The sequence below is a fragment of the Schistocerca serialis genome, chromosome 1 (genome assembly GCF_023864345.2).
Source record: "Schistocerca serialis cubense isolate TAMUIC-IGC-003099 chromosome 1, iqSchSeri2.2, whole genome shotgun sequence".
Lineage (NCBI taxonomy): Eukaryota > Metazoa > Arthropoda > Insecta > Orthoptera > Acrididae > Schistocerca > Schistocerca serialis.
The window spans coordinates 359,642,225-359,663,276 of record NC_064638.1 but is presented as its reverse complement, the minus strand read 5'-3'; the positions used below and the strand labels follow the sequence as shown (position 1 = coordinate 359,663,276).

The 21,052-nt window shown below is 45.5% G+C and overlaps 1 protein-coding gene across 1 annotated transcript in view; it reads right to left on the bottom strand.

The window, feature by feature from the left end:
• Positions 1-320: 320 nt before the first annotated feature.
• The window catches only part of LOC126470275 (uncharacterized), a 68,386-nt gene continuing 47,654 nt past the window's right edge, over positions 321-21,052 (bottom strand). The window contains exon 2 of the mRNA XM_050098022.1: positions 321-699. Within this exon, the coding sequence (XP_049953979.1) occupies positions 514-699 (186 nt within the window). The 3' untranslated portion in view covers positions 321-513. The remainder of the gene's footprint in view (positions 700-21,052) is intronic.

Sequence of the window (21,052 nt, the reverse complement as noted above, 5' to 3'; positions counted from 1 at the left end):
CGCCAAAGGCATTCTTCTGTTCCGTCAAAAAAATAATAATAAAAAGAAGATGCTCTTATTATAAAGTGTGCGTACTCAAATACCCTGTTTGCATCAGTACTGGAGTTTCCGCTCATGTGCGTGGTGCTAAAGAGAGTATTCCTTCTTCGCTGAGTCTTTCTGGAAAATGAACAATCAGCCTTACCTACTCTTATCAGTACAGAAACCTTCTGGAAAATAAATGGAGCGAAGAGAAAAAAATTGTGTTTTTAGATCTGTTCGGACACTTGGAAGCTTTGTCTTTACCTGGTGTAAAATCACTAACAATAATTTTATGTGTATTGTGCACAAACGAAATTTATTAAGTTCCGTTAAGGAACATGTCATGTATCAGAGCTAGGAAGACAACAAAATTTACAGTGGTCATCAAGAGAAGGGGAACAGTTTCCAGGCCTATTGTTCCTTGTCAGTCAATTTTAGGCCGCCTTGTACGCCTGCAGCCCATATGACACTGCTGCTGGGCGGGTAGCCTGACTACCAGGCTTCCCTGCAGATGCCTTGCGCGTCGCGGTACTGGCCGTCGGGACAAGGCCTGTCCGGTGCGTTGATGAAGCTGTATACCACCAGCTGCATGTCGTCTTCTACATCCGTCGCCGACTCTGTCTCCTCTGCGTCTTCCGCTGCTGCTTGCTCTGCGTCAGCTGGTATTTCCACCGTCTCCTGCACAAAGAATGGTCCACATACTTAAGGCATAACGGCCATAATGTAGTATTGAATGACATATTATTGAAGTATACAGACATATTTTATGCGGTAAATGCAACAGTGATTGTTTTAATACTGTGGGAAACCGGAGTTAGGTAGCCGGTACTTCAGAACGTTGTCATCATAGAGACCACGAAATCAGAAGTATTGTAATGAAGTAAAAGAAAAATAAGCAGTAATCTCTTCACACATCTTCTAGGTGAATATAATTTTCTACAATTCATGTAAATAGAACTCAAGCTCTAAACCTGCATTGTTGGAAGATTTTTAGGTTGAAGTGCCAAAGAAACTGTTATAGACATGCGTATTCAAAGGCAGAGATATGGCCGGCCGCGGTGGCCGAGCGGTTCTAGGCGCTTCAGTCCGGAACCGCGCGACTGCTACGGCCGCAGGTTCAAATCCTGTCTCGGGTATGGATGTGTGTGATGTCCTTAGGTTAGTTAGGTATAAGTAGTTCTAACTTCTAGTGGACTGATGACCTCAGATGTTAAGTCCCATTGTGGTCAGAGCCATTTGAACCAACAGAGATATGTAAACAGGCGGAATACGAAGCTGAAGTCAAAAACTGCCTGGCGCAGTTGTTAGATCGGCTACTGCTGGTACAATGACAGGTTATCAAGATTTAAGTGAGTTTGAACGTGGTGTTATAATAGACCCACGAGCGATGGGACACAGCATCTCCGAAGTAGCGATGAAGTGAGGAATTTTCCGTACGACCATTTCATGAGTTATTAGGAAACCGGTAAAACATCAAATCTTTGAGATCGCAGCGGCCGGAAAAAGATCCGGTACCAACGACGACTGAAGAGAGTCGTTTAACATGACAGAAATACAACGCAACTTGCAGCAAAATTCAACGCTGGGCCATCAACAAGTGTCAGCGTGCGAAACATTCAACGAAACACATCGATATAGGATTTCGGAGGCGAAGGCCAACTCGTGTACCCTTGATGGCTCCACGACAGAAAGCTTTACGCCTCGCATGGGCCCCGTCAACACCGACATTGGACTGTTGATGACTGGAAACATGTTGCCTGGTCGGACACATATCAGCAGGGAACTGTTCAAGACGGGGGAGGCGTGTGCTATTGGAGTGATATGGGGCCCTGGGAAGTCTAAATACGACTATGACAGGTGACACGTACGTAAGCATCCTGTCGGATAACCTGCACCTATTCATGTCCACTGTGCATTCCGACACACTTGGCCAATTCCAGCAGAACAGTGCGACACCCCACACGTCCAGAAATGCTTCAGAGTGCTTCCAAGAACACTCTTCTGAGTTTAAACACTTCGGCTGGCCACCAAACTCCCCAGACATGAACATTATTGAGCATATCTGGGATGCTTTGCAACGTGTTGTTCAGAAGAGTTCACCACCCTCTCGCAGTCTTACGGATTTATGGACAGCCCTGCAGCATTCATGGTGTCAGTTCCCTCCAGCACTACTTCAGAACATTATTCGAGCCCATGACACGTTGTGTTGCGGTACTTCCGCGCGCTCTCGGGGGATCTACATGATATTAGGTAGGAGTACCAGCTTCTTTGGCTTTTCAGTGTAATTTCTTAGTTTATCATCAGAGAGGTGACAATACGTGGCTGCTAGCAAGGTAACTTGAACACAACGTAAAGAAACACGCCAAAAACAAGCTTAAGAGGCCGGTCGAAGTGGCCGAGCGGTTAAAGGCGCTACAGTCTGGAACCGCACGACCGCTACTGTCGCAGGTTCGAATCCTGCCTCGGGCATGGATGTGTGTGATGTCCTTAGGTTAGTTAGGTTTAAGTAGTTCTAAGTTCTAGGGGACTTATGACCACAGCAGTTGAGTCCCATAGTGCTCAGAGCCAGCCAAGCTTAAGACAATGATGCTCTAATTAAATTCTGCAGAGGAAATGGCAGATCGCGAATGTAGTGTGCACTAAATATAAGGTGGTAGAGTTCCACGGCTAGGTCAATACGAATACCGTAAAACCTTTTGGGTACTAGGCCGATCATTATGAAATACTAAAATGCCGACGATTCGACCGACATTCAGCCATACTTGTACATTTAAAAAGCAAATATCTACTGAGTGAAGTCTGTGGCGCTCTACACATGAACGGGCTTCTGGTCTGACAGCAGGTAGAGTGCAGTCTTCTGTTCGTCGTGACACTAGATGGGTGGGGGTAGACAGTCCATCGTTGTGGTAGTGGGATAAGTGGAACTGGAGGGACTGGAACGAGTAAGAATCCTGCTCGAAACCCGGAGTCTAGTACTCCACACGCTAGACCACAACGGGCTAAATATTTACTGAAAGTAACTAACTAATGGTCAGAAACGTAGTCAAATGTCGTGTTCTCACACTTGCTACCACATGTAACAATCATTTCCGTAAAATGATATAAGAAAATATAGTGCAACTTTTGTACGAAAAGAGTGTGAATTAATTGCACATATAATGAACTGGTATTTTAAAAGTAGTCATAGTAATGTAAAAATATTTCTTAAAGAACAAATGGGAAGAATATATGAAAAGAAATGTAAGTATGTGTCGGTGCCTTGCAATTTAATGAACTTATTTGTCTTTGCTTCAATATGGAACAGGTTCATCTACACGATTCACAAATTCTGAAATACCTTTATTTTTATCTTCCTATCATAGATCTGAGGCCAAACAGGTTACCTGATCGGAAAGAATAAACTGGTGTCAAAACCGTGAATTCTACGGTTTATATGGATATCAATTTCTTATATTTTCTTCCAAGAAAGTGAGCTCGTTTTATGTCCATTTCTCACATAATATAGAATTGATCGGATGGGATTATGAAGTCGTGTCCAAGTATTAAATCTGCGAGCTCTTGTTTTATCTTATGGTTTCACTGGATATTCTGGTCATCAAAATTCCTATCATGCACAGTAAAATGGGGAGACAGAGAGAGAGAGAGAGAGTAAGGAAATTGTTTATTACTTCAAAAGTCACAGCCGTTAACAAATTTATCTCAGCGTGAGAGAAGCTGCTCAACGCCTTCATGGAAAAATGTTTGCAGTTGCCTACGGAACCATATTTGTGTCCAGGCGTGCACCTCCTCGTCTGAAACAAATCCACGGCCAGGAATCTCTTTCTTGAGGGCTCCAAAAATATGGAAATCGCGTAGGGAGAGATTGGAATTGTATGGAAGAAGAGTAAGGGCTCCGCACAGTAGTCGAAACAACCTTGACCACACGTGGGCGGGCAATTTGTTTCGACTACACTGTAGAAATTTCGCTGGAAGGTCCTTACGCTTCTTCCATACAATACCGACATTTCCCCATGCCATTTCTAATATTTGGAGCCCTGAAGAAGGACATTCCCGGCCGTGGATTTTCTTCGGACGAAGCGATGCACACTGGGCACAAAAATGGTTCTACAGGCACCTTTTTTCCAAGAAGGCACTGACCGTCTTGTCTCACAGTGGAATAAATTTGACAGTTATGGCGTTTAAGTTTGAAATAATAAACAGTTTACTTACTTTTTTCCATCCATCCAGTTCGCATTTGTCTATTTCTTGTAAATTTAATTTCGATTTCTGGTTTCTCATCTAGTTTGTTCCAGATTACAAAATCGTGTTACTCAGACTTACTATTTATACAATTGAGTTATAGAGGAAATAGTCTAAATTCTCTAACAGAGTCCCATTTTATTTATAAGAAGTATGACTTAAGACATATGGTGTAGCGTTTGGTGTACGTAGGCGAGTTTTTCGGCCACGCAGAATTGATGCAAGGTGAGGTGAATTTGTTTGTGCAGCTGAAAGCTAGCCGGCCGCCCCAAGACCCAGGGTGCGCCGCGACCGGTCCAGCAAGACGGCCACACGGCCAAACCCGGGTACGAAGTGAGCCGTGTCGCCATTGAGTTTGTAGACTGTTCTGTCTGGCGCCACTGGCTCTGGTCTAGTATCGACTATCCCTCTTGCGACCCCATTGGCAATATCTATGAGGAAGAGTTGGTATCTGTGGGTTGTGTCGATAGAAGGTCTTTGCTGCCGATATATATATATATACGGGATTCGCTGGCCCGAGAAGGAGGCATGAAGTTTGGGAATTGGCGGTAGCGTCGTGACAAGAAGTGGTCACGAGGTCCGAGCGGCCGAAGCCACGAGCTGCCCTGCGCAGAGCGAAGATACCGGAGTACTTCACCGGGGTCAGCGTCGACTAAAAGCAGCAGGCCGACGTCCCGTCGGTTGGTTGGCAACATTCGTGTCGGACGACCGCTCGTGGCCTGGCTGCCCTCTTCTACCTGGCTTTCATCGGCACCACTCAGTAACCGCTGCGACGCACCGTGGATTCAAGGAACTGCTTTCTGATAAAGGGGAGTAATAGTCTGCAATCCTCGTGGTGATTTGTTTCATTGTTTACCTGCCCTCCTCATCATTTTCTGCTTTGTACCCGACCCTCAGAGTTTTACTGGGTCGGCTCTTTGGTCGTAAATACGGGCAGTAGTAGTGTACTAAGACATTAGTTGTTGTTTGAAAATTTGTCCCGCTATTATATTGCCTTTTCTTTCTGGTTTGTATCCGATCATTAATGTTCTAATTAATCAGCTCTTGGTCGTAAATACAGCCGGAACAATTGTGCTTAGGCACAGGTTGCCGTTAAACAAAAGATGGACCTTTTGGTTAGATTTAGCTGTTTACCGGTTCAATTCTTTGATTTTAATTGCATTTATCAGTTATTAGTAATAATCTGAACAACCTGTTCTACTAAGCTGTTCGTTTCTGTGTTTGAAAGACCGAGTCACTATTGGTGTATTTTACCTGGATCTTGTGGTTCCGCAGGCCGGTGTGGCCGAGCGGTTCTAGGCGCTTCAGTCTGGAACTGCGCGACCGCTATGGTCGCAGCTTCGAATCCTGCCTCGGGCATGGATGTGTGTGATGTCTTTAGTTAGGTTTAAGTAGTTCTAAGTTCTAGGGGACCTGTGACCCTAGATGTTAAATCCCATAGTGCTCAGAGCCATTTGAACCATTTATTTTCTTGTGGTTCCATCGAATGAGTTCTCTTGTAATAACTGTTCACAAGTGATGTTTTAAGACGTTCCTTCAGAGCATTCTTAATAACTGACAATTTGTCTAATCTTCAAAATATTAATAGCCAACTGTCAACAGGGATTTACTCATTTGTCGGAAGGGACGGGTTGGGATCCAGTCGCACCTCGGTTGCCGATTGAAATTAAAAGGTTGGCTGCTTTCAGGTATTGTCATACTTCAACTTATTAATCTGTTTAACCTTTAAGCACAATTGCACATCTTAACCCCGAACCTTTCGACATACAGCTTTCAACTTCAAAATTAAGTCATTTCTTTTGAGTAATTGAATCACTCTTGTCAACAGTGGTTCTTATATAGTTTCCATGTGTTGCAGAAGGGCATTTAATAAGCAGACTGTGTGGAGGGCGGTAGTAAACTCCACTGTTTGACCCGATAACTGGCGGGCTGCAGGTCCGGCCGTCCTGTAATCATTGTCATAATGTTTGCTGTTTTTCAATACAGCTCTTCAAATTTCTTTTGCAAAGATTAAAAGCTTAGTTAACTTCAGGCCGAAGGTCAAAAGAAATCTGCATATTTGTTCATTTTGTTAAAGATAATTTTATAGTTAAATGCTTCGATTACCTGTAAAACACAGATTATATATTGTTAAATAAAGAAGATTTATGGAAAGAAAGTTATATTTGTGGGTCCTCCCTTCCAGGTTTTCCTTAATTCCAGTAAGTACCACGTCTCACGAAGGCACTGAACGTGGCGGGAAATGAAAAAGTCCAAAGCAGAGAGAATCTCGACGGCAGCTGCTCGCTTAGCTGAAGGACAGACAACACACCAAAAATGGAGGAGCGCCACACAGTCTGATGGCTGCTTACAGCTCTTAGATATTCTATAATAAAACACAGTTACACAATAAAACGCATCTAATACACCAGCAATCTCAGAAAAGTCACAATCACATTTTTCAAAACCTTAAAAATTAAAGGAGGTCGTACACTGAAGAGCCAAAGAAACTGGTACACCTGCCTAACATCGTGTAAGGCCCCCGCGAGCCAGCAGAAGCACCGCAACACGACGTGGAATGGACCCGACTAATGTCTGAAGTAGTGCTGGAGAGAATTGACACCATGAATCCTGCAGGGCTGTCCATAAGGCTACTAGGGGGGTCGAGATCTCCTCTAAATAGCGCGTTGATACCGCATCCCAGATATACTCAATAATGTTCATGTCTGGAGAGTTTGGTGGCCAGGGGAAGTATTTAAACTCAGAAGATTGTTCCTGGAGTCACTCTGTAGCAATTCTGGGCGTGTCGGGTGTCGCTTTGTCCCTCTGGAATTGCCCAAGTCCGTAGGAATGCACAATGGATATGAATTAATGCAGGTGATCAGACAGGATGCTTACGTTCGTGTGACCTGTCACAGCCGTACCTATACATACCAGGGGTATGCACACACCCGACACCGTTAATGAGCCACCACCATCTTGAACAGTCTCCTGCTGACATGCAGGGTCCATGGATTCATGAGATTGTCCTCATACAAGTATACGTCCCTCCGCTCGATGCAGTTTGAAACTCGTCCGACCAGGCAACGTATTTCCAGTCATCAACGGTCCAATGTCGGTGTTGGTGGGCTCAGGCGAGGCGTAAAGCTTTGTGCCGTGCAGTCATTAAGGGTACACGATTGGGCTTTCGTCCCCGAAAGCCCATCTCGATGGTGTTTCAGATGTTACCGCAAGTTTGCGGAAGGATTGCATTTGTGTCACGCTGAACGATTCTCTTCAGTCGACGTTGGTACCGTTCTTGCACGATCTTTTTCCGGCCACAGCGATGTCGGAGAGCTGGCCGTTGTGGCCGAGTGGTTCTAGGCGCTTCAGTCTGGAACCGCGCGACCGTTACGGTCGCAGGTTCGAATCATGGCTCGGGCGTGGATGTATGCGATGTCCTTAGGTTAGTTAGGTTTAAGTAGTTCTAAGTCCTAGGGGACTGCTGATCTCAGATCTCAGAACTCAGAGCCATTTAAACCATTTTATGTCGGAGAACTGATGTTTTACCGGATTCCTGATATTCACGATTCATTCGTGAAATGGTTGTACGGGAAAATACCCACTACATAGCTACCTCGGAGATGCTGTGTCCCATCGCTCGTGCGCCGAATATAACACCACTTCATACTCCCTTAAATCTTCATAACCGGCCCATGTAGCAGCAGTAACAGACCTAACAACTGCGCCAAACACGTTTTGTGTCATATAGGCGTATCCGAGGGCAGCACCGTATTCTACCTGTTTACACATCTCTGTATTTGAATACGCATTGCTATACCAGTTTCTTTGGCGCTTCGGTGTAATTTACAACGACTATTGTCGCAATGAACCTTAGAATTCACAACTTTTAGACACTTCAGGCAGTTTCACCGAATTATATCTCAGATGATAGCACTGCACTATAACTATCATCCCTAAAATCTATATTTGTGAATATACACTCCTGGAAATGGAAAAAAGAACACATTGACACCGGTGTGTCAGACCCACCATACTTGCTCCGGACACTGCGAGAGGGCTGTACAAGCAATGATCACACGCACGGCACAGCGGACACACCAGGAACCGCGGTGTTGGCCGTCGAATGGCGCTAGCTGCGCAGCATTTGTGCACCGCAGCCGTCAGTGTCAGCCAGTTTGCCGTGGCATACGGAGCTCCATCTCAGTCTTTAACACTGGTAGCATGCCGCGACAGCGTGGACGTGAACCATATGTGCAGTTGACGGACTTTGAGCGAGGGCATATAGTGGGCATGCGGGAGGCCGGGTGGACGTACCGCCGAATTGCTCAACACGTGGGGCATGAGGTCTCCACAGTACATCGATGTTGTCGCCAGTGGTCGGCGGAAGGTGCACGTGCCCGTCGACCTGGGACCGGACCGCAGCGACGCACGGATGCACGCCAAGACCGTAGGATCCTACGCAGTGCCGTAGGGGACCGCACCGCCACTTCCCAGCAAATTAGGGACACTGTTGCTCCTGGGGTATCGGCGAGGACCATTCGCAACCGTCTCCATGAAGCTGGGCTACGGTCCCGCACACCGTTAGGCCGTCTTCCGCTCACGCCCCAACATCGTGCAGCCCGCTTCCAGTGGTGTCGCGACAGGCGTGAATGGAGGGACGAATGGAGACGTGTCGTCTTCAGCAATGAGAGTCGCTTCTGCCTTGGTGCCAATGATGGTCGTATGCGTGTTTGGCGCCGTGCAGGTGAGCGCCACAATCAGGACTGCATACGACCGAGGCACACAGGGCCAACACCCGGCATCATGGTGTGGGGAGCGCTCTCCTACACTGGCCGTACACCACTGGTGATCGTCGAGGGGACACTGAATAGTGCACGGTACATCCAAACCGTCATCGAATCCATCGTTCTACCATTCCTAGACCGGCAAGGGAACTTGCTGTTCCAACAGGACAATGCACGTCCGCATGTATCCCGTGCCACCCAACGTGCTCTAGAAGGTGTAAGTCAACTACCCTGGCCAGCAAGATCTCCGGATCTGTCCCCCATTGAGCATGTTTGGGACTGGATGAAGCGTCGTCTCACGCGGTCTGCACGTCCAGCACGAACGCTGGTCCAACTGAGGCGCCAGGTGGAAATGGCATGGCAAGCCGTTCCACAGGACTACATCCAGCATCTCTACGATCGTCTCCATGGGAGAATAGCAGCCTGGATTGCTGCGAAAGGTGGATATACACTGTACTAGTGCCGACATTGTGCATGCTCTGTTGCCTGTGTCTATGTGCCTGTGGCTCTGTCAGTGTGATCATGTGATGTATCTGACCCCAGGAATGTGTCAATAAAGTTTCCCCTTCCTGGGACAATGAATTCACGGTGTTCTTATTTCAATTTCCAGGAGTGTATGTTATTTATCAATGTATGACTTTTTACATTCTTTTCATTATGCAAACTATTATCAGAACATCGTATGCTCCTCAACACAGCAACTGATGCAGCATGGATACCTCACACCATGTCATCCTTGGTTAATGTTTTAATAAATACTTTCCTATTTCATTTAAATGTTGGTTATAACTGGGATTAAAAACCATGGCAACTTAAAAGTGGTCAATTCCATGTGTTAGGTGACACTGCCATTGAAAAAGCATCAAAATATACTTCTATCAGACAGACATAAATAATTGTTTAAACAATTTTTAACGACAATTTGCTGTCAGTTAACATGATCGCACTTGCACATGAATCCTGGCTCGTTTATTTATGAGTAAACCTTTATATGTATTTATTGTGAATAGTCTGAGTGTAACCGACTGTTTATAACTTTTATTTTGTTATTATTATAATAAATTACTTTAACATAGAAATTGGTCAAGTTGAGTGAAATCATATCTGTACAACATGAAACGATGTGTTTTTGGTGGGGATGGTCTTCAGCCAATGAGAATTAGGCAGTGGCGGAAAGCTGCAGGAGTCAAGTGGAGACATACTTTTTCAGCGGTGTGCTGCAAGGAGCGATTCTGGATTTCTACGCGAGTTCTTGAAGAATGCAGACCTTCCCGTGGTATAGTGAGATATTAGGTCGTGAATGTGATTGATTCTGTGTGGTGAACAGCCGCTAGAAAACATTAACTTTTGAAGTTACGCTAATTTTGTGAGTTCTGGATGTGCTCTAGTGCAGAACTCTTAACTTATCCGCTTGCATTACGGAACTGAGAATAGAAAGAGTATGAGTTTCTAATAGTTATCTCCCGTGTGCTACTGTGCAAACTGTCATACTTAGCTTTTAATTATTTTGAGCTGGCGAATATTTGGTGTACTGGGATCACGAAACGGACTTAGTTGTTTGCGTGTCTTTCATGAATGTTTGGGGATTCTCATAACGCCCTCAACGCAACTTTACTGCACTTAATAAGGTTATTTTATGTCTGTTTTTTTTATTTCCTATCGTATCATTACTTTCTTTATATTTGTGATATACTTTCTTGAATGAATGCTATTCAACAAAATTCTCTGATGACGTGTACGTCAAAAAATGGCTCTGAGTGCTATGGGACTTAACTTCTGAGGTCATCAGTGCCCTAGAACTTAGAACTACTTAAACCTAACTAACCTAAGGACACCACACATATCCATGCCCGAGGCAGGATTCGAACCTGCGACCGTAGCGGTCACGCTGTTCCAGACTGTAGCGCCTAGAACCGCTCGGCCACCCCGGCCGGCTGTAAATCAATTACTGACGATAAAACAGTACCCATTTTTTAATTCTTCATTTGTGTTTTATTTGATATTTCTGTTTATTTTGTTAATTCGTTATTCTAGCTCATGTATACACCATCTCACTGCTGGATCACAGGTACAGATTATTATCTGCAGCGAGTTATATATTGGGTACGAAAGCAGACGACATTATCGAGCTATTCATTTTAAACAGAACCCCGCAAGCCCAGCTACCTACAGTGCGAACAACAACAGATGAAGTCGCAGTTGGTTTGCTCGTATTAAATGCTGGGTCGAGAAATTACTCCTGAGTGGATATACATTGGGTAACGTCAAATTTGATAGTGGCACTTTTCGTGATGGTTTGCGGTCAATCTTATTATTTATTACGGACTGACTGGAAGTCACCGGTCGTTGGTATTTAGATTTCCTGTTCTACGCTACTTAGATTATTTCCAAATATTCACTGTAATGTGTGGTGGTTAATATTGTAAACAAAAATGGAAATTAAAGCTTTCACAAATCACAAACAAGTCATTATGCGTCGTAATTGAGAAGGACTTGGTCTTAGTGCCAATATTGTTCGCACCTGCACTTGCTACTGATGGAGAAGTGAGACATGTAACCTAATCTTTACACGTAAGTCAGAATTGCCCTTCACGTTACACTGTCTGTATATGAAGGAGTTTTAATACAGTTTTCACTATTAGACAGAGTGACTCACGAATAAGGTTTGTGTGTGTAATTTATTAGCGATACCCAAGTCGCCCAGCAGTACATATTTATGGCTCTGAGCACTATGGGACTTAACATCTGTGGTCATCAGTCCCCTAGATCTTAGAACTACTTAAACCTAACTAACCTAAGGACATCACACACATCCATGCCCGAGGCAGGATTCGAACCTGCGACCGTAGCAGTCGCGCGGTTCCGGACTGCGCGCCTAGAACCGCTAGACCACCGCGGCCGGCACATATTTATGTGTTACCTGGTCGGGTCGCTAATGTATATATAAGTATAGGTTTGGTAAGGACTGAACATTTCAAAAGCTCTTTTCAAAAAATCAACATCGTAAAATAAACATAAGCACAACATCGTTTAACGACTAGTTGCGGACAGAAATGTAGTTATGTCGCGTCCAATTTCTAATATGTAATATAGGCAGTAGAACACCTACAGTGGTACAAAGGTTTATGTACTAATGGATCAAATGGTTCAAATGGTCCTGAGCACTATGGGGCTTAACTTCTAAGGTCATCAGTCGACTAGAACTTAGAACTAATTAAACCTAACTAACCTAAGGACATCACACACATCCATGCCCGATGCTGGATTCGAACAAGCGACCGTAGCGGTCGCGCGGTTCCAGACCAAAGAGCCTAGAACCGCTCGGCCACAACGGCCGGCCACTAATGGATCATTTCCAAAAATAATATAGATAAATAAAATTATCTTTATGCAACATATAGAAGATAAGCTGAGTAGTGAAAATTAAATATTCAATTTTAAGGACGAAGACGTGGAGCACTAATTGATAAAATTGAAAATTATCGTTCAGTATGCCTTAGAAAAGTATGTTCCGAGCAAGGTGTTAAGAGATGGGAAAGACCCACTGTATTGTAATAAACGCGTTAGAAAACTTCTGTCTGAACAAAGAGAGCTTCTTCACAGATTCAAGAAAAATCAAAAACTAGCTAACAAATAAAAGCTGAACGATGTGAAAAAGAGCATAAGGAGGTCAATGAGAAAAGCGCTTCATGACTTTGAAAGCAAAATGTTATCAACGGTCTCAGTAAAAACCCTAAGAAGCTTTGATCTTATGTAAAATCCTCAGTTCGAGATCCTCTATTCACTCACTCAGTGTCCACAGTAGCACCGAAACTGAAGATAAGAGAGAAGGCCGAAGCAATGAATTCGGTCTTTCGAAACCGTTTTTCCGTGGAAGGTCGTAACGCGGCCCCTCCTTTCAATCATCGTACGAACAGCGAAATGGCTGATGCTGAGATAACGGACCGTGGAACAGAAAAGCGACTACAGACGCTCAGTAGTGGAAAGGCTCGGGCCAGTTGAGATAACCATAACATTATGCGAACTAACTTGCTCCACTTCTAGCAGCAGTTTATCGTAAATCACTGAATCAAAGAAGAGTACCCAACGACTGGAAAAAGGTGCAGGTCATTCCCGTTTCCAAGAACGCCGTAATAGATGCACATTATTATAGACCTATATTGCTGACGTCAGCCTGTTGTAGAATTAAGGAACATGTTTTATACGGAAGAATTACAAAGCTTTTGGAGAACGAAGATCTCTATAAAAATCAACATGTATTCTGCAAACAGAGACCTTGCGAAACTCAGCTTGCTCTGTTCCTCCGTGAAATGACTAGCGCCGCAGACAACGGCGCTCAGGTTGATGCCGTGTTCCTGGACTTCAGGAAGGCGTCTGACGCCGTCCTGCCCTGGTGTCTAGTGGAAAAACAAGAGCTTGTCGACTATCGGCCCAGAACTGCGACTGGATTCAAAACTTCCTTGCAGATAGAACTCAATCCCCTTAACGGAGCAAAATCGACAGATGTAAAAGCAACTTTCAGAGTGCCTGAAGGAACTGTAATGGAACCGTTACTGTTTACGATGTACTACAGTCTGGAACCGCGCAACCGCTACGGTCGCAGGTTCGAATCCTGTCTCGGGCATGGATGTGTGTGATGTCCTTAGGTTAGTTAGGTTTAAGTTGTTCTAAGTTCTAGATGACTGATGACCACTGCAGTTAAGTCCCATAGTGCTCAGAGCCATTTGAACTTTTTTTTTTGCGATGTATACAAATGACACAGTAGAAAGCGTCGGATGCGCTTTGAGACTGTTCGGAGATGATGCAGTTGTCTATAGGAAAGTAGAAACGACGGAAGACAGTCTCGGTTTGCAGAATGACCTACAGAGGATTAATAAATAGTACAGGCTCTGAATGTTGACTCGGAATGTAATTAAATGTAAGATATTGCTTGTACATAGGAAAAGAAATCCACTGCTACACAACTACACTATTGATCACTAACTGCTGAAAAGTATCTACCGTAAGATATGCATCGCAACCTTAAGTGGAATGACCACATAACACAAATATGCTGAACGAATAAAACATCGAAACACCAAAAAGTAGAAACGTAGAGTGATTAAATTTCGGGACTGCCTTTCTCTACGTAACAAATTTAATTGATTAACACTGCAAGGTCACAGGTTAATATAAGTACCAGATAAGCCATTGCAAATGTGAAATGCCGACACATTAAAAACCGGTGCAGAGGCCAGAATGTTGAATGTAAGCATGCAAAGTATTGTACAGGTGCCGAATGTCAGTTTGGAGGGTGGAGTTCCTTGCCTATTGTGTACTGTGAACCTGGGACCTAGAAACGATGGAGAGGCTTCGTCCCGCCGTAGCCCTCAGTGGTTCACAACCCCACAACAGGCTATAGCAGTTCGCCCACCTCACCGCCGCCCCACACTGAACCCAGGGTTATTGTGCGGTTCTGCCCCCAGTGAACCCCTCTCTCCCTCCCTTCCCCATCCCCTCCCGCCGCCGGGAACGTCTGATACCAGACGAGTGTAACCCCAATGTTTGCGTGGTAATGATGGTGTACACGTACGTCTAGACAGTGTTTGCGCAACAATCGCCGAAATAGCGTAACTAAGGCGGAAGAAGGGGAACTATCCCGCATTCGCCGAGGAAGATGGAAAACCGCCCTAAAAACCATCCACAGACTGGCCGGCACGCCTTCCCGCTCGGGGAGCGACGCGTTAGACCGTGCGGTTAGCTGGTCGGGCTCCTTGCCTATTGGTCGGTCTACACGAGGATGATGCTGGAGTTGTCGTCGGATGATATCCCATGTGTGCTCGATTGATGACAGACTGGTGATTGAGCAGGCCAAGGCAACATGTTGAGCCATGTTGCGCTACAACAGAGCTACGTGGGCGAGCGTTATCCTGTTGGAAAACACTTCTCAATCGCAACACAACAGATCGAGTCACCAGATTGGCGTGCAGATTTGCACTCAGGTTGCGTAGGATAACCAAGAGAGTGCTCCTGCTATCATACGAAATTGCACCCCCGACCACAACTCCAGGTGCCTAGCACGAAGCCAGATTTGTTACAGGTCCTCAAGTGGCCTCTTTGTAACCATCACATGGCTATCACTGGCACCGAGGTAGAATGAGCGTCCATCACAAAACACAACGACCTCCGCCCTGCCCTCTTGGTTGACACCACTAAAGTCGCAAATGACCGTGTTTTCGGGTCAGTCGGCTCCCGAGCTGACATGGAAGTAGCCGATTTTTAAAGCTCGTTGTGTCACTGTGGTGCGAACTGCTGCTCAAATTGCTGTTGCAGATGCAGCGCGATGCGCCAGAGCGATACGTCGAACACGATAGTCTGTCCATTAGGTCGCCACATGGGCGTCCGGAGACCGGTTTTCTTGCCACCGTATATCCTCGTGACCACTGCTGCCAGCAGTCACGTACAGTGGGTAGAATCCTGCCAAGTCTTTCTGCAATATCTCAGAAGGAACATCCAGTTTCTCGTAGTCCTGTTACATGACCCCGTTCAAACTCAGTGAGGTGTTGACAACTGCGTCTTTGTCATTTTAGAGGCACTCTTGACTAACATCGCCAGCCGCTGTGGCCGAGCGGTTCTAGGCGCTTCAGTCCGGAACCGCGCGACTGCTATGTTCGCAGGTTCGAATCCTGCCTCGGGCATAGATGTGTGTGATGTCCTTAGGTTAGTTAGGTTTTAGTAGTTCTAAGTTATAGGGGACTGATGACCTCAGATGTTAAGTCCCATAGTGCTCAGAGCCATTTGAACAATTTCACTAACATCAACTCAGCATGTCGAATCTCAAAGGTATTTAACGCCCACGACCGTTACAGTATGTACTTAAAGCAAACCTTATTTGCATCCTCACAACGGCTCTACTAACGCCAATTTTATGCGACTGGTGAGAGATTTGAATAGACACCTACCAACTTTCGCTTATTTCGCACAACTCCTTCTTGGTGTTGCGATATTTTTCTGACAGTGTAGTAGGAAAAGCGAGTGCCTGACTGAGGTTCAGAAGAAGAACCTTAAAGAAGTGTATCGCATTCACGAAAGAAGTGGCTTATAAGGCGCTTATTTGACCGAGTACTGTTCATCAATATGGGATCCTTACCAGGTAGGACTGGTAGAAGAGACAGAGAACGTAAAACGAAGAGCAGCGCTTTTCGTCACGGGATCTCGTAGTCGGCGCGAGAGCATGACAGAAAAGATCAACAAACTCCATTGGCAGACGTTACAATAGAAACGTTATGTATTGCAGATGTTTACTATTGAAATTTCAAGACAACACTTCCCTGCCACAAACATCTCGCGAAATGATCACGGCGAGAAAATTCGAGAAATTGAGCTAATACAGAGGCGTACCGACACTCATTCTAGCCACGCGCAACTCGCGTATGAAACAGGGAAGGGGGAGTTAAGTTAGTACTACCAGAAGTACCCTTCGCTTCTCACCATTAGGTGTGTTGAAGATGTAGATGTTGACATGTTTCACCTGAAATTAAAGATACATTACGTGGCTACGAATACTGCACAGCCGCTAATAATGATCATTTGAATGTCGAAGAAACACTGTTGGTGTTAGAAAAGTCTCAACATGAACTTTGTGAATATCCACATAATACCTTGTAGGTCTGCCTTTGACAACGAGAACAACAACAAGAAAAAAAAAACCTGCAGTTCGTAGCACCCTGCATGCAATTCTATTCTTGATACCTACTCGAGGGAAATGACACTGTTATCCCAAGAAAGTTTCCTTCCAACCGTTCTCGAGAGAGAACATGTCTGGGAAAAATTATACCAATAGCAATAACAGTGAAACAATTAGAGATTTAAAAGGTTTCTTTTAGTGCGAGAGGCTGTTAGATAATCATAAACAGAGAAGGGATACTTCAGACGTAGAGGTACAAAGGAACCCTCTGTCATAGAGTGCTTCGGTAGAGACGTGACTAACTGACTTTTGAAGCTGGAGATGTTATTCAGTTCTCAGATGTTGCGAGGAATATTATTTAAGAGTCGGGTCTCTGCTACTGAAAAGGACTTCGAGAAAGCGGCTGAGTGATGAACTCAGGCACCAAGGATTTTGCTCTGACGGAAACGCGTGTTTCTGCCATATTGTTCACACACAAGGGTTAAGGTCGAGGAGAGATATGAAGGACAGTGTACGTTGATAAGACAATAGAGGAGACAGAGTGTATGCAAATATCTGCGCCCGTCTGCACGTAGCGAGGACAGCTGCACACGAAATGGTGAAACACACATGATCAAAGAGTCGAAAATCACAAATATAACACAGGGGTTCGTAATGAGTTCCATGCACAGTTAGTTTTCCTGAACTCAGGATAACATCGCTATAACTAACAACTGGAAATATTGACGTTGGTGCAAGTTTCTTTGCAGGTCGAATGGGAAGAGCTCATTGTATTTTCAAATGGCTCTGAGCACTATGGGACTTAACATCTATGGTCATCAGTCCCCTAGAACTTAGAACTACTTAAACCTAACTAACCTAAGGACAGCACACAGCACCCAGCCATCACGAGGCAGAGAAAATCCCTGACCCCGCCGGGAATCGAACCCGGGAACCCGGGCGTGGGAAGCGAGAACGCTACCGCACGACCACGAGATGCGGGCTCATTATATTTTAGTATGAACTAGAGAGATGCTGATGACTTCTTGCGCATTGCAGCTATGTACTCAGAGAAATTTAGATTTTCATGTATTATTACTCCTAGGCTCTTTGCTGAAGTATTTAGTATTAAACATGGTAAGGATTACCGATATTTCTGGTTAATAAGCCTAGAATGACCAATCAGGACAGCTGTGGTTGTGGATGGGTTGAGCTAAAACTCTCTAGTCTGTACAAGTTTTGGTAGTGCACACGGGTCAGTATTGAAATTCTCGACAGATGTCTTCGTGTTTACTGGTTATGCTGCTAGATGGAACTGGAGGTCATCAGCGTAAATGTGATACTTGCATTAGGACAAAACTAATGTGACATCATTAACACACAATGAAAATATTACAGGATTTAATATCGAACCCTGGGGACGACTGATACTACCTGTCTACATTACGACTTTGATGCTGGACGTGACGCATTCGTTGCGAGCCGACAGGCACGAACGAAACCATTGCACTACACCTGGCGAAGCATTTAGGCTCATCAGTTTGGCAAGAAAATGTGGAAGTCGACAGTGTCAAAGACTGCTCATCTCGGAGAAGCACATGACGCTTACTTCTTGTCTACCCATGGCAAGCTTCAGGTCATTTGTTACCTCTACCAAGGGAGATATTGCGCCGCGATGTTTACGGAAACCTGATTTGTATGTCTAGTAGGCTGTTTGCTCGTTCTCTGGCTCTTTGTAGATAAGTAGGTGATTAGCTGGTAGTGGACTATAGGCGGTGAAAGTATTTGCATCTAACATCCACGAATGACAGAGTACGTCATGAGGAACAACTTCTGTTAAAAACAAGATATTCGTTGATACTTCCTGGACACTCGGCGTCTTTTATTGTTGGGAATGCCCCTGCTAGCCTTCGTAGCTGCATGGTAAGCGCGGCTCTCTGTCATGCGAAAAAACACGGTTTCGATTCCCAGTAAAACCAAGGATTAATCTTTGCTTGAGGACTGATATGGAGCGCACTCAGCTGTGTAAGGCCAGTTGAGGAGCTAACTGACCGGTAGCGGTTGCGAGGTCGAGAAACCGGACAACGCCCGGAAGAGCGATGTGCTGGCCTCGTGCCCTTTCGTACCGTACCCAATGAAGCCACTGGTAGAGGATGACACGGCGGTCGGTCGGGCCAGATTGGCCCACGGAATGCCAGAACGCGAAGCTTTACCTTTTACCTTTCTGTCCCTGAAAGCCGTCAGAGAGTAAGCGACGTGCACATGCTGCGGGTCTTGGCTGCATCATAGGCATGTGCCCTGCGTGAAAGGGAGTAGGCTGAGCCAACTAATGTTCCTGATTCGCTCCCAAAATATCTTTCTCCACTTAGAGACACTCATTCTCAAGGTTTTTTTGTTGAAAATCACTGTATCTATTTAGTGGTGTAGGTGGTATCCGACACACCAGGATAGTAGACTCTGCTAGTTCCGTGAAATCTCGTCTTCGCAGGGCCGCGAATACAAAACGACGCCTATCGTCGACGTAAGCGCCAGTGAACATTTCATCTCTAACTAAAGTTGTTCCTCATGTCATGATGTATAACACCTAGACATCTGAGTCAAAATCTTTGGAACAACCTGTATATCCTAAGGCCTTGATGGTGCCGGAAGAATGCAAGTAGGTCAGTAATCACAGGATGAGGTGGCACCGTCCTTTTTACGTAATGACTAGTTAGTCCATGATCCAGGTCTCGTGGAGAACACTTGTGGTGAAGGAATAGTTGAAGATATCTGCTATATTGGGCAGTAGTGGGTCAATAACAAGCTTCACCACTTGGACTGTGATATTGTGTCCAGTCGATCATGAGCGGAGAGAGCTGATGGTTTCTTTGACGGGATTGCAAGTAACATGCTTACGGCAGAAGTTTCGGTGGCTGCCGTCGTCTATCCACACGAAATAACCAATACATCTCTGTTCCATTTGCGGTTCAGTTGTGGTTGTAGGTAATGTGTAGTACCGGTTCATCTTCAGCTTGGACACTGGAATCAGTTGCAGCATTTACTTTGCCTATAGCAAGACCACGTGCGTGTCTCCATAGGACAGATAGCCTCTGTCTGTTGTCGGTAACGTATAAACACCTCTGAGTTTATTTATCTCAGGTTGCCTGATTCTGTTTTGCCTCTGCTTGTAATCCATTTGAATTTTAAGGCAAAAAGGAATTACAGACAATGACTGCGAGTGGGCATTGATTTAAATCAGGTGGGAAAGTTGAAAATTTTTGCTGGACCAGTATTCGAAACCAGGTCTCCTGATTACTAGGATGATGCTCTGACCACTTCTTTTTTGTATGATCTCATTTTCTTTGTTATTACTCGTTGCGTTGCGTTGCGTTTGCATGTTGATACATGCTCAAGTTCATCGTTGATCCATTCACTCAGTTTTTTTTTAATTTTTTTTTATTTTTTTATATATACACTCCTGGAAATTGAAATAAGAACACCGTGAATTCATTGTCCCAGGAAGGGGAAACTTTATTGACACATTCCTGGGGTCAGATACATCACATGATCACACTGACAGAACCACAGGCACATAGACACAGGCAACAGAGCGTGCACAATGTCGGCACTAGTACAGTGTATATCCACCTTTCGCAGCAATGCAGGCTGCTATTCTCCCATGGAGACGATCGTAGAGATGCTGGATGTAGTCCTGTGCAACGGCTTGCCATGCCATTTCCACCTGGCGCCTCAGTTGGACCAGCGTTCGTGCTGGACGTGCAGACCGCGTGAGACGACGCTTCATCCAGTCCCAAACATGCTCAATGGGGGACAGATCCGGAGATCTTGCTGGCCAGGGTAGTTGACGTACACCTTCTAGAGCACGTTGGGTGGCACGGGATACATGCGGACGTGCATTGTCCTGTTGGAACAGCAAGTTCCCTTGCCGGTCTAGGAATGGTAGAACGATGGGTTCGACGACGGTTTGGATGTACCGTGCACTATTCAGTGTCCCCTCGACGATCACCAGTGGTGTACGGCCAGTGTAGGAGATCGCTCCCCACACCATGATGCCGGGTGTTGGCCCTGTGTGCCTCGGTCGTATGCAGTCCTGATTGTGGCGCTCACCTGCACGGCGCCAAACACGCATACGACCATCATTGGCACCAAAGCAGAAGCGACTCTCATCGCTGAAGACGACACGTCTCCATTCGTCCCTCCATTCACGCCTGTCGCGACACCACTGGAGGCGGGCTGCACGATGTTGGGGCGTGAGCGGAAGACGGCCTAACGGTGTGCGGGACCGTAGCCCAGCTTCATGGAGACGGTTGCGAATGGTCCTCGCCGATACCCCAGGAGCAACAGTGTCCCTAATTTGCTGGGAAGTGGCGGTGCGGTCCCC